At 41.1% G+C, this 13,932-nt stretch overlaps 1 protein-coding gene across 1 annotated transcript; it reads right to left on the minus strand.

The window, feature by feature from the left end:
• Positions 1-90: 90 nt before the first annotated feature.
• LOC111217986 (RAS protein activator like-3-like) lies at positions 91-12,405 on the minus strand. Its single transcript, XM_022740062.1, has 19 exons — positions 11,564-12,405; positions 9,079-9,221; positions 8,860-8,938; positions 7,556-7,623; positions 7,370-7,443; positions 6,134-6,263; positions 5,911-6,009; positions 5,160-5,834; positions 4,889-5,033; positions 4,650-4,794; positions 4,292-4,528; positions 3,983-4,184; positions 3,072-3,160; positions 2,865-2,978; positions 1,702-1,888; positions 1,371-1,481; positions 1,078-1,268; positions 674-758; positions 91-474 (listed from the first exon to the last, which is right to left on the minus strand). The coding sequence occupies exons 1-19, from the start codon at positions 12,180-12,182 to the stop codon at positions 364-366; spliced, it is 3,504 nt and encodes a 1,167-aa protein (XP_022595783.1). The 5' UTR covers positions 12,183-12,405; the 3' UTR covers positions 91-363.
• Between the last annotated feature and the right edge of the window lie 1,527 nt (positions 12,406-13,932).

Below are 13,932 nucleotides of genomic sequence, written 5' to 3' on the forward strand. Positions count from 1 at the left end.
CACTTGAGTACAATGTTTGAGTAAATTCACACACTTTCCACCATTGTTGCACTTATAATGACACACTATAGAAAGCACAGAGAGAAACACTTCAGGTTGTATTTCTTTTATTTATCAGAAAGGTTTTAAAGTGAAAAGCATCTGTAGCGGAGATATGGTAAAAGCTGAAATGCAGACAAATACTGTAGGTTTCATGTTCACCTAAGCCAGAGTTTGCCCACTCACATCTATTTGGAATATGTTCATAGAATAAACTTACATCTCATTAGGAAACCAAAATTGTAACTTCAGGCAGTGGTTTCTACATGAACACTATATACTGTATGTATTTATACAAAACTGTGAAGGTGAAGCTATCAGGGTTCAGTTGCTGTTGATGTGTGGCTTTTCAGGATGCTGTATGTTGTTTTGGCCACTGTTGTAGGCCTCACTGAGCTGGTGAAGTTCCTTCATAAGGCCTGCAAACTGCTCCTCCTGTGAGCACATAGAAAACAGTCATCAGTATGTTTTATTCATCTCGTTCATATATGGAATTGAACACTTTGTTTGATGGTTCTACAAAGTTCAGTACAGTTTTGACTGAAATGAAGTTGAATAGATACATTAGTCCTTTAACAAAGCATTAGAAGTGCATTTCACTTCATCTCTGATAGTTGGCTTTTTGTTTTCTTACCAGTACGTTCATCCGGTCAGCTGCTGCAATGGCAACACTTAGCTTCCTCTCATCTTCCTCCCTTTCTTCCTCAATCACACCCAGCCTGTGACACAGATACAAGATATACCCATATAGACAACAACAGAACACTTAAGTTATAGATGGAAACATAAAATAATTTAATGATAATTAATAGTAACAATTTTAACACAGTCAAGCCCACTAATCTCTGCATCTTAACCAAAAGACATGATCAACAGTTTAATTAATTTTATGAGATTCATTAAAGTATACAGTTTGAAGTGCATAGAGTATACAGACTGCAGACAATGCCATCAAAATTAAATACATTTGTCTTGACCACTGAAAACATTAGCTGACAAATGGAGCGTGCACATTACTGTTAAACTGCACAATGTTACCTGAAGGTGGCACTGGCAAGCTGTTCTTCTCGCACAGCCAGCAGATTCTGGAGTTCAGTCACCTCAGCCTGCAGCAATGCATTCTGGTCCTGGCTTTGGTTAATGAAGTCCTCCAGGCGCTTTGCCATGTCCAGCTCACGCTCGGTCACCTGCTCTATCCCCAGACGAAGCTCTGACAGCTCTTGAGCATGCTGGTGTGTAAATGACATTGACATTTTATGAAATGTGATAATGAAATCATGCACTATACAGCCAGATTTAGGTCATTTTAGTGGGTAGCAGGTTTGACATACCCTATCCAGTAAGTTGAACTCTGCGTTCTCAGTCTTCATCTCACTTGACTCTCTGTTGTGCATGTCTTTGATCCAGGGAACTATCGCAGGTGGACGTTTGATACTGGCACTCTGAATCAAGATGAAAGATTGTGTCCATTATTCCTTCTAATTAACTAGAGAAAGCCTTACTCTCTCTGTGTTCACAGTATTATGGATTTTAAAACATGCAATATTTCGATATAGCCTACAAGAAAAAGGTGAAGTATTTACTTCAGTGGCATGAGCACATGACCTGCTGAGCGCAGTAGCCAAAATAGCTGAGCTAGACTCACAGATCCTTTGTACTCACAGTTTTTGGTGGTGAGATAAGTGGCTGGTTGCTCTCGAGCTCTTGCTCCGGGTCAGGTGTCGACAGAGCTTCAGAACTTGCCTGCCTCTTAATGGTATGTTTTGCATTACCGGGTCGTCTGTGTGGAACACTCTGAGCTCTGGCGACTGGTTTCCTCTCTCTCATACTCCTCCGAGTTTTGCCCTCTCTGTTGAATGAATAAATGTATTAATTATTAATGTGCCATACATCAAATGATGGCAACTGAAAAATCTGTAAATCATTTTAGCAGGTTAAAGAATCCTATCTCTGTGTTGTGTACTATGTGTATGTGTATATCCAGAGCTGAGCGAAGGTACTCTCCAACCAGTGTTGTCTTCTAATAAAATGAGATAATATGATAATATGAGAGATTTATTGCAGTAAAACATAGTGAAATGATACTTTTTTTGCAGAGAGTCAAAATCCTTGACTCCTTGTGTGGTTTGGGATGAGGAACATCAAATTTATGTTATTGTTAGAGATTCAGAAACCAGCTAATGAATTGACAGTGCCTCTTGCCGGGATTAGCTGTGTTAAGGTGAGAGAGTAACCAGGCTTTAAACAGCTCTCTCAAGCTCTCCTGTTTCTTTATCGACACAACTATTTGTATCAATTTTCATGAGTACAGCGGGGTGCAAAACTAGGAATGCTTCCCAGGAGAGACTGTCTTATAATGTACGCTGTTATCCACATATTTAAACAGATGAACTTATTGTGATTGAGCATGAACACATTCTTATATTGGCCTGTCTGAAGAGCCCTTAATTACCAGTTGATCTACTTCCAACCTCGACACAAGGTCATGAGCTCTGGGTAGTGACAAGAATATGGACCTATGTGACTGGATAGAGTGAAGAACTCAGACATCCTGAATAAGCTACTCCTTGGCATTAAGAAGAACCAGTTAAGGTTATTTAAGACACAGAATCTGCTAGAGCGAAAACATATCCCATTTGGCTTGGGACCACCTATGGATTTCCCAAAAGGATCTGGAGGACATACAGTAGCTGGAGGTCTAGCATCTATGTCTGTCTGGCCTAAAAGCAGAGGAACTTATGGGACAGTCAGAAATCGCCTTCATGATTATTGACATCCAAAAAGCATCATTGACCAGTCCAGTAACACATATGCAACTATCATACTGTTCTCGGAGGCTTTTGGGATCCACAGGAAGCTGCTGGAGGGATGACTGGTGAGGGCTGAACTTGCTCAAGTCTTTTGGAGGAACATACACTGGCTTGGCTTGTCCCATTTGGCTGCAAGAAAGAGCCTGCTTAAGTAACATGTAACAACACCCTTTTTATCACATGTTGCTGGCAAGTCAAATAAGATATAGGCCTTCAACGTACCTAACTCTGATCCGAGTTGCTTCAGGGCCGAGCGACTCTGTAATCTGGTTCAGAATTGAAGGCAGAGGGTGAAGCTTGTCAATGGTGTTCTGAGGAAGAAACAAGTTGCATGTTAGGCCCCATTCATGACATGTCTTCAGCATCTTGATACCTTGTATGGATAAGAAAAAATGGCATTAACGAAAGCTGTAGCCTACATATGCAAACATCAGTCAGAATGTAATTAGCTGTGCCTAACTACAGCTAGAGCTGGTCTGGCAGGTTGAAATTAAAATGCCTAATTGCAAAGTAGGTCTTTGTCCAAATAATATCAAGACATTTTTACTATCAGGTGTAAGTTAGGCCTTTAAACAGGCAATGAATGTGTAGGGGTGTAATGGTACTCTACAATGTGTATTTGTATTTGTTTGGTACACCCTATGAACTGAACAAGTTCTGTCAACTTTGCCTTATACACTCTAACTAGGTCTATGTCTTACCACATGGAGATGGGAAAGTAAGCATGATTTCAATTCTATCTAGCTACCCTTTTTTTAGCTTGTAACTAGCAGTGGCTGACACAAATTCTCGCTCTCTGTACTGACAAGCTTTCAGGTTTATTTAGCCCCACCTGCCGTCTCCACAAGTTGACAGGATTGGTTCTTTATGTTTGTTTCGTATGAATCCCTGGTGGTCTGTATCTGTTTTTATGAGTCATTGGTTCACTGCAGTTCAAGGTGGAAACATTCATGGCGTTGACTGCTTATTTTGCTCATGATACTGTGTGTCTTGTATGATATAAAATGTCCACATGGACATGTTAACAAGATTAATAACTTGATTTTCGTTAGGGGGACTTTAAATTCAAGTACACATAAATGATCACATTTTCAACTAAGTACCAAAGTGGACTCATTGGTTTTCCATCCTACCTGGTCCCTCTGATGTATGATGTCTACCAGCAGGCCATGGAGCACAGCCAAGCGCAGAGGCAGATCCACATAGCCATCAAAGGAAGTCATTGGGATTTCGGCATCTAGACTGGACACTGTTTGTAGAAAACCCCTCATTCCATCCCAGTGCTGCTGCAGAAATTCATTCATAAAGAGCATGTACTCTTCCTTATCACCAAACCTGAATCAGAACAAAAAATTCAATCGTGTCAAAAGATATTTTGTTAAGGTACAAATGCACAAAAGTGATGTATTCGACTTTGTGTATGCAGGTAAGAAGCTGCTCACAGGGTGAAATTGGCCAAATTCTGGATGACTTTGGCAGTTAAGGTGAGGGTACGCAGGGTGTTTGGCTCTGGATAAGGCTGTGTCAGACCAAAGAGAGAAGGACTTAGGATAGCAGGACATAAGAAGCGAAGGAAGAGGGAAGCAGAGATGAGACGCTGGCCAATCTCTGGTCTGTCCTGGTCCTCACACAGCTCCACCCAGCTGGAGAAAATCTTGTTTAACTCTTCAGGAAAGGGTCTGGAGGCAATAAAACATGTCAAGCATCAGCTCTGTGAATTCCACTCTAACACTACTGCTCACCTAAACATTTATCATTTGCTATTTCAAGTCTTTTATATGATACGCTCTCTTCTCTCACCCATGGATCTCAATAATCTTCTGCACCACCTCGTCACAGGCTTCCCTCAAGTGCTTCTGGTTGTTTGACAGGTCAGAGGCAGGGCATTTACGAGGATCAACTTCACAGTTCTCCACCGAGCCGTACAGACGGGTGATAAAGTTTCCTGCAGTGAAAAAGAAAAGCACAGAGTTTGGTAAAAACAAAGCACCAAATGATACCAATTACATCAAGCCATCATTACCACTGAGTTACTCTACCTAGTGTGTCAATGAGGTACTTCTGGCCAACGAGCTTCATATATTCATCTATGGCTTTAGTGGCCAGTGTGTTCTCTCTGAAGATCAGTGCCTCCTTCTCTCCAAGACGCTCCACCTCTGCACCACCCAAATCAATGAGGAACTCCTGAAGCACACACATTCAGTTAAGAAAACACGTCATTATTCCTTATTATTATAATTTTTCCTTTTTGTTGTATTTTTACAGATTTGTGGGATTTCAAAATTATGATGCAGTTAGCTCGTTTTTCACCTTGGCTTTGCCGATACTCTGCAGTACATGGACCAGAGCTCCTGCCAACTCTTCCTTCTCCTTGACATTCAGAAGTGGCTCCAGATTTCTGCACATTTCCACATAATCCACCGTCACATACTCAGCAAACTCTTTGTATTTCTCCATGGGCAACACCCGCAGATTCTGAAGACGGGCCTTGATGCGGAGTGATGCCTGTGGCCCCAGCAGCTCTTTGTTCCCCGCTGTGCCTGAGGCCTTGTATGGAGTGATTGGATACCACTTCTCCTGGTAGGTCCTCCCTCTGATATCAGCTAAAGGTATAGCCACACTGCCTAGTGGGTGCAGGCTGGCCTCATCTCTGGAATAGCGCTTTTTCTTGGGGTCCTCTTCACGGAAGAGGTGCAAGGTGATTTGGGAGACTGATGGCAGGTTGTCTAGCTCAAAGAATTCACCCCAGAATAGTTGACACCCTCCAGCCACGCCTCCACTGGTTCCCAGGCCTCCTGAAGACCCAGTAGAGTTGTCCCCTGCCAGGCTGGAGCGGTTAGATTGCTTGCCAACAGCTCGGCTGCTGGTGCGGGCGAAGAGGGTCCCATCCAGGTGTACCTCGCAGTAATAACGCCGCTTGGGTGGCAGATCCTTAGCTTCATTTACCCACAGACTTAGGGAGTTCTCTGTGCGCTCAATGTTATCCTGTGAAAATGGATGCCTTTAGCTCTTTTTGATTTTATATGACACATTTTTAGAACAAATGGATAATAAGGCTTACCTTATTGGGCTGGGCAGCCCGTCTCAAGTCCTCAATCCAACGGTCACGTTCGGCAGCTGAGGAGCAGCCAAAGCAGTGGGTGTTCTCGGAGCTTATCACCTGTGAGTACATTTAAACCATCAAGATGCTGTGAGCCTTACTTGGATGGGAAGTTTCTTTTGTTTGACTCAATGGAGGACACCATATGATGCCCCCTAAGGAACTTGGAGGAGTGAAGATCTACCTCAAAGCAGTACTTCTCCCCCAAAATGGAGCTGTGGACCGGCCTGATGACAGTGCTGGTGTCTGCACTCAGATCCAGACTCCCCATTGCGCCAACTGGAATTGACACAGACTCCCGGGAACCATAGTGCCTTAAAAATAAACACAATGGAAATGATAAAAATGTTAAAACTTAATTTTTTACACTTTTCCTGTGTTTATTGGAAGTGTTGATCCATTAGAAGATATATTTGTGGTTTTAAGAACAAAAACCATCTCAATCTTCTCTCTCAGGCTTCTCTCTGGAGCTCTTTAACAACAGGTCGGTGAGCCAATCAGAGGAGAGGAGGCTCTGAGTATCTCTTCTGATTGGCTGACTGTTTTCTGAGTGATCGGATAAGAATATAGCAGATTTCAGGAGAAATGGGTCCAGGTGGGCGGGGCTTGGGACATGGCTGAGAGAGGTGACTGCTTTGTTGTGACATCACTAAATTACAAAAGTCCTGACGGCTGGTTTCAAGGCTCAGTTTCCAAATACAGGCTATGTACATTTCTCTGTGGACTGAGCGCTTTGATACTTTCACAGTATTAATATAGTACCTGCTTTAAAATAAAAAAAGACATGGAACTCTCACTTTATACAATATGGGACCTTTAAGTGTCAAATGCAATGATTGTTAGAGTAACACAATTTATTTAAACATTTTACTACCCATTTTTCCAACCATGGGACACCAGCACTATGGGGAACTCTCACAGACTATTGATACTACGACAGGTTACATGAATACATGTGCATGTGATAAATATGTGCTGATAGATTAGAGTCTTCTTTCTTGTCATTGAGGTACTTTTCAAATCAAAGGAATTTTGGTATAGTCATTCAAGTTCCCCTCAGGGTGATTTGTGATAAGTTTGTTATTCCATCATCAGTTCAAAATTTTGGTTTGTCCTGTACTTCTGCGTGTGACCAAATAACTTTTCAAATCTAATGACATTCCTCTTTCATCCTCTGTTGTACTTTGTGTTTTGTGTGAATCAGTGAATGTTAGCATGCTAACATGCTCAACTAAGATGATGAACATTACACCAGATAAACATTAGAATGTTAATGTAATGTCACTGTGAACATGTTAGCATGCAGGCATTAGCATTTAGCTCAGCGTCATTAATTGCCCCCCACCCCCAATTCATTTTAAATATTCCATGTCAGTACAGACTGTACTGTACTACTCTTTACATACACAACGTACTTTACCTGCTTCCTTTGGTTAGTGGGTGTAGTTGGGTGGTGGTATTCTTGGCCTTCTCTAGACGTCGCCTGATCAGTCCCTAAGGGTGAAGAAGGCAACCATGGTGTTTGAGGGCAATTATATGTTACATCAACAGGAAATGTGGAAGGTAAATAGAAAAGGCTGTTATCTCTTATGTGTAAAATACTCACCCTCACACCACCATCTTGGTTCTTTGGTCGTTGGCCACCTTGCAGGCCCACATGGTCGGGGCTACATTCTAAGTATCAGGACGAAACAAACAATTTGATATTGACAAGGAACTTAAAAAGTCACTTTTACGTCCATGTTTTCCAATATTTTAACACACATGTTAGCTTTAGAAATATAGTTTCTTTTTGTTTAGCGTTTGCTGTCCACATTTTGTATCTTACTATTACATTTTTCTGAGTAATTTGTTTCCAGGCAACTGTTTGATTTGCAATCCTTGACTTCAAATCTTTTCCTTAAACTTCCTAACTGCTCCAACTCCACTGGCAGTACTCATGTCTGCGCTTCAAGTGAAGAAAGATTAAACTCTGAAAATATTAGCCAAGACTGTAGTATTAGCAAATACAACTACATTAGCCCATACAGGATGTGGTTTTCAGCAGGAGCCTTAGCTATGTAAGTGAAGTTTACAAAGTATACATACTTCAACAGCAGAAATTCTCATTAGTGAAATCTATTTAAAATTTTGCAGACAATAAAAATAGAAAATCACAATCTGCCATGATTTTCCCCTGATTTGTGTCACTGGTTTTAACCTTTCAGTTCTAAGGTAAAGACAGTCAAAAATCTGAATGTACATGTTCACAACACAGAGCATTATCAGGTAGAGTCTCTCTCTTTTTTGCTTACCCAAAGCCCCACCACAAACAAACCAGCGTCTAAATCCCATCATTTAGTCTGCAGGTGTGCCGCAGTCCTGTTACTTCGACCTCTGTCCTATTAACATGCTCTCCTCTCTTCATTAACATATGTTGATGGTGACAACGAGCCAATCAGCCAAAATCTGTGCAGGGTCAGTCACTTCCACAGAGCAGCCTCTGAGCTTCTTCTGAGTTGAATGGAAGCAGATACTAACTGTACTCTCTCTCTCTAGGAGCTTTCATTTGACTGGTAGAACACCCAGGCGTGATGCTATCTTCCTCAAAAAACGTAGAGGAAACAATTTGACAGTCACTCGCACGCATAAACATTCAGCTATTTCCTCTGTGGCTGTCTGCAGAATCATAGCTAGTATGGCTGTGGTGTCAGTAGCTGTTATACTGGTCATGCTTATCCAGTTTCCTGGGGGTTTTCCATAATGTGCACTCCATTTTAGAATACATACATTTGTTTTTTATTTTGCTTGATTTAGATGTATTCATACTTTGTGTGTGTGTGTGTGTATGTGTGTGCGTGTGTGTGTGCATGTGTGCGTGTGTGTGTGTGTGTGTGTGTGTGTGTGTGTGGGTGTGGTCGATTTATTAACCTGTGTCGATATCTACAAGGTTCTGCAGGCTGAGATTGGACAGGCAGCTGCTGACACGGTTTCGGGTCCACATCATTGGCTGAGAAAAACACACACACACACATTTATGTCACTCCATCAAAATAAAACAACTCTAAAGACTTGGTGGTAAAGGAAGAAATAGACTTTTAATGAACCGTGGGGAGCTGGTGAGTGGTGTGTACGTGTGAGTGTTGGTACCTCTTCCTCTGGGGATATGAGGATTTGTCCATCTTCAAGCATACAGTTGCTGATGTCCCATAAGGGGACCTCCTGAGGCGGGGCCCATTGCAGTCGGGGCAGTTCAGTGGGTACAGCTGATGCCACTTCAGCCTCTCCCACATCTGCCACACAAGCGGACATGTGCACACACATTACATTGATATTCATCACTTCACAGCTTACACAGAGATGTGGCACTGCCGTAAGCTCTTTCTGCACAAAATGCAATTGCAAACCAAATATTCCACAAAATATATAATAAGAGAATGGTTTCTCTTACTTTGCAGAATCAACCATATCCTTTATAACATACGGATACTGCAGGAGTGTAATTGCAGGCACATGTTGGCCCTTGTTTGTTTTTTATATTTGGTAATTATGGCATGATGGCACTTATCTCCCGGAGCACTTGGCCACTTCCATTTGTGGAGTTGCTGAGGCTACAGATGCTATCGCTCTCTCGTTATGACACACCATGAGCTGCGCACATCCTGTGGTTTGTCCGTAGTTTGCTTGATGTACACGTCTTTCAAAATGTATTTACACAGTGCTTCGGCTTTAAATTTTCTCCTTTTTAACAGGCTTCACTGGCACGGTATTTTATGGATTTTACAAACAGTTGAGGAAATTCAAGTAGAATTAAATAAAAACTATGATCAATCCTTTTCTTCTGTAGGAGAGAGTAGGATAAATAATAATAAAATATTCTAACACTACAATATCCATTAGTCTAAAAGAAAAAATAAAGAGATGGCAGCAAGAAGTGACCTTTTCTATAATGTGCAGAGAAAAATCTCTCTTTTGCAGTCACTCAGTCTGCATGTTGTCATTGTTTTTCTCTTTCTGTGGTTTCTGTGTGGTAGTCTGTCATATACTGTCAGCTGACACCCAAATATGTAGCAAGTTTTTGTTGTGTGTGAACTTTTGCAAGACACAATTCTCTGTTGCTGTCCGTAAGTTTTCTGATGCCACTATATGACAGGTTAGCCAGTCTCAGTACCAGCAGGCTGAGTGAGCTCCTTTTTATTTTTAACCACTGTATTGGTAGGCACAGGTATTTTTTAATTACTCTTTTATGGATACTTGAAAGCAAAGAATATCAAATTAATGTTTTCTTTTTCGTTTTTTGTACACCTGTGTAGGGTTTTACTTGCATTTCTGCACCATTTTGAGTGGTCATTTTGTTATAAGAAGCCACACACCTCAATGCCATAACAGTGCAACGAACAAATTCATTTTTTCTAACCTGTATTGCTTTAGCTTTGAGCTCCGTCTCAGCAGAGCAGACGTTTCCTGTGGGAGTGGTGTGTAAATCTAGGTGATTGTGGGGGTTGGTTTGTTGTTGTTCATTTACATCTACTATAAATTTCTGGGTCATTTCTCTGCTGTTCTAACTTTTTTTGGAAAGTTACCTTGGGACTTTGTTCACTGTGATATTATAAAGTCTGGGTTTTGTTAAAATCTTTCAGATTACAGATTACAGTGGTTCAGATAACAACGGCTCAGATTACAGCGTTGCCTAATGAGCAAAATAAAAGCAGTTATTTTGTTTTATTTTGCTCATTATTTCTTACAGTACATATTAGGGTGAAAAATGAATGAGTTGAGAATATTAGTTATCAGCTTCATGAAGTTACCAAGTGCTCAGATTTGTTGTCAGATGTTATCACACTCTCACGCCAATTTGCAGGGTCAACCCAAGGTATAATTCAATGACCCAGGCATGTCTGGTAACCTTTTTTTTTTTTTTTTTATAGATTTTTTTAAAGGTTCTTTAGCTTTTATAAGATCTTCTCTTTTGCTTGAAAGTTTGAATTTTTTCCATTAGTTTTCCATTCATTTTTGATTAGAACAAACACCACACTGTAGCTTTTATTTGTAAATGAATGAATTCCACTTTTTCCAAAACGTAACCCCAGAATTAGTTAATTGTAACTATTTCTGCACATGATGTGCTTTTTTGTTTCTTTTAATTTCGAATCTCTGTCCGCCTTCAAGTTCCTTTTTCATGTTATCTTATGCATGTTATATTTGTCGGTTTGTCTGACATGAGTCTAGACGCTTAAATACTCGTACAGTAATACATCTGTATTTGTCACGTGTTGTTGTGGAGAATGTCACACATACCCCACCTACTCAAGCGTGTCACTGATCCTTCAAACAGTAAAAGGGAATCATGCATGAACCACATGGAGTAACCAGTTTGATATGTGAAAACAAAAATGTTGCTCAGTGCATGTTATATGTTGGGATTCACATTTTACCATAATTTCATGTGTTTATCATATCAAAATATATCATTCCAAATATTGAAACTTTTGTATGAATGACATTATTGTATCATCTCCCATTGTAAAATGCAACTATTGTGCTAATCTCAAACATGAAAGTGGAAGACTGAGTAAATGAAATAAATAAATAAACCGAGTACACGTATAAGCACTGTCAGATTATGTGGCCTTACCTGACAGTAATGTCGGGGTGCTGCTCCGACTCTGCAGCTTGGGCCTCTTGAACTTCTGGGAAACAACCCTCATGTACTTTTTTAGGAGCGCCCCTCCCCCTCCTCTCTGTGAGGGGTCTGTGGAGGAGACCCCTGAGGCCTCTTCAGCAGCTGAGGATGAAGCTGCATTCGCTGAGCCGGCTGCACTGGAGGCAGAGGTCGAGGTTGCGAACAGTGACCCCGGAGGCTCGGACAGGGCCCTTCTGAAAGGGTTCTTCCTGGCTCCACCGGTGCCTTTATCCAGTTTGGCTCCCTCTCCACCTTTCCCTGAATTTTTATCTGCGGTCTCCTCACTCAGGGCCTTGCGCCAGTTATGCATCTTGTTCCATTTGTGAGTGGAGGCCTTCTGGATCTTATTGATTGTAGATGCGGAGGAAGCTGCTGATCCTCCTTCTTCTTTCACCTCATTGAGCGTTCCCTTGGAGCCGGTATGCCACTTGTACGTATTGAGGGGGTCGGTGGTCTCGGATGTTTGTCCTGGAGGAGGCTCCACAGAAGATTCCTTCTCCTTCTCTGGTGATCGCTGCTCCTTCGGTGGTTGTTGAGCTGGGGGCTCTGAATCTATCTCCTCAGTGCCCATTTCAGGTTTTTCAGGTGTGACTCAAGTTTTGCCTCTTCTCTCAAGGATGCATCAAACAAACCTTATACCTGTAATACCTTCGCAGGAAAGCTTGCGTGTTCCCCTACTGATTTACCACTATCTTAGAGATTGTTGCCCGTCCTCAGTATGACAGGAGTCGTCTGTGCCTGCTCTGGCTCTACCTCGCTGCTTCTCTAGTTTCCTGTCTTGCAAAACGTCATCCTGCAACAACATGCGACTCTGTCTGTGGTTACTCTGCTGCAGCGCCCAACTCCTCATAACTAATAGGCTGTTTGCTTCCTCATTAGATGACAGAGAGAAGTTTACCCACAGTATTTACAGAAATCTCACTATTTTTGTCTCCTCTTTATGTTTTCACTTAATACTTCCCTTCTTCCTCACTTCCTGTTCTGCTTTTATGTCCAAGATTTTCCTCCAAATGAAAAACTCTGTCTGATGTCCCCTTCAACCTGATATATATCAGTATATATATATATATATATATATATATATATATATGATCCAACATTTCTTGAAGAAATCAGCCTGTTGGTTGAGCGTTAACTTAACTCAGAGTGCGATAAGATGGAGGCCTGCTGTAGGTAGTTATCAGTGCCACCTTCGCCTCAAAGGAAACCTGCTTGTCTGTCAGTTGAGTCACTTACTCTGTTGCAGTATGAGTATGAGAAATGTGGTTCTGCACTCTGAGTTAATTTAGATAATGGAGTTTGAGGGACTTGTTCTCTGTCTTCTCTTATTTATCAAGATACTTGATAATTGAAAGAATCTCATAGATTAATCCTTCAAACACAGTAACTGACATTTATGTTCTATGTTTAGAGGTGTGGTAGTTAGAATCACATCAAGAATCAGGGACAACATCTGCTTGTCTAACAAAAATAAAGGATGTGGAGTTTGACTATTACTGATATTAAGACCATGATCAATAAAGCAAATAAAGCAGAGTGACAGTATCCATCTGTTATCAGATACCTGTGGGAGTATGGACTGTTGACTGTTAAGATCAGTTTCCTGTCAAAGCGAGGCTGCACTTCCTGCTGAGTTCGGTTTTTCAGACTCTGAAAACCACTTCCTGCTCTCAGGCTGCTCTCTGTTTGTACGCACCTGCAGGATATTGCTGTGTCCCACTGGGGGAAAGATGTTACCAGTAGTGTCAGTTGTTCTGTGATGGTAAAATATAAGTGGACAGTGGGTTACTAATGCCACTGTAGCACTCCGTATATTACATCTACTCTCTGGACATTCAGATTTAAAAGCAGAACTGTAAACTACTTGTTTCAAAACTGCTTTTTGTGCCTTATCTGATATGCTTCTTGCTGTCTAAGAATATTGCTGTGAACATTCATGTATTCATAAATGTATTCTTTAAAAAAAAAAAAAAAAAATCAGTTGTATAAGGCTCTGGAAGTTAATCAGGGCCCTCTGGTGGCTGTGATGATATTGATATTGATAGTGATATTAAAATGATATTGAAAATGTAGAGCTGCAATGATTAATCAACAAATCGTTTAGTCAGAAGAGAAAAAATGAATCTGATGTTGATGTTTTGTAGGCATAATGTTCATTGTGTTCTCCATTCTGGTTTAGGATGTTAGCATGCTGACATTTGTTAATTAGCAATAAACACAAAGCTAAGACAGATGGAAATGTTATTAGTTTTGCAAGGTTTTGCTCATATGCACTAGACAAATAAAAAGTTTGGCCTGTCCTGCTAAAAAGTTAAAGGATC

This window comes from Seriola dumerili, unplaced genomic scaffold (genome assembly GCF_002260705.1).
Source record: "Seriola dumerili isolate Sdu_G_001 unplaced genomic scaffold, Sdu_1.0 BDQW01000050.1, whole genome shotgun sequence".
Lineage (NCBI taxonomy): Eukaryota > Metazoa > Chordata > Actinopteri > Carangiformes > Carangidae > Seriola > Seriola dumerili.

Bases quoted from the DNA above. Each gene is read 5' to 3' on its own strand.
- LOC111217986 (XM_022740062.1), bottom strand. From the start codon at position 12,182: ATGGGCACTGAGGAGATAGATTCAGAGCCCCCAGCTCAACAACCACCG. The intron at 8,939-9,078 runs GTACCAACACTC...TGTTTTTCTCAG, and splicing joins TCATATCCCCAGAGGAAGAG to CCAATGATGTGGACCCGAAA. The intron at 1,889-2,864 runs GTATGATAGTTG...TTCATTCAACAG, and splicing joins CCCAAAAGCCTCCGAGAACA to AGAGGGCAAAACTCGGAGGA.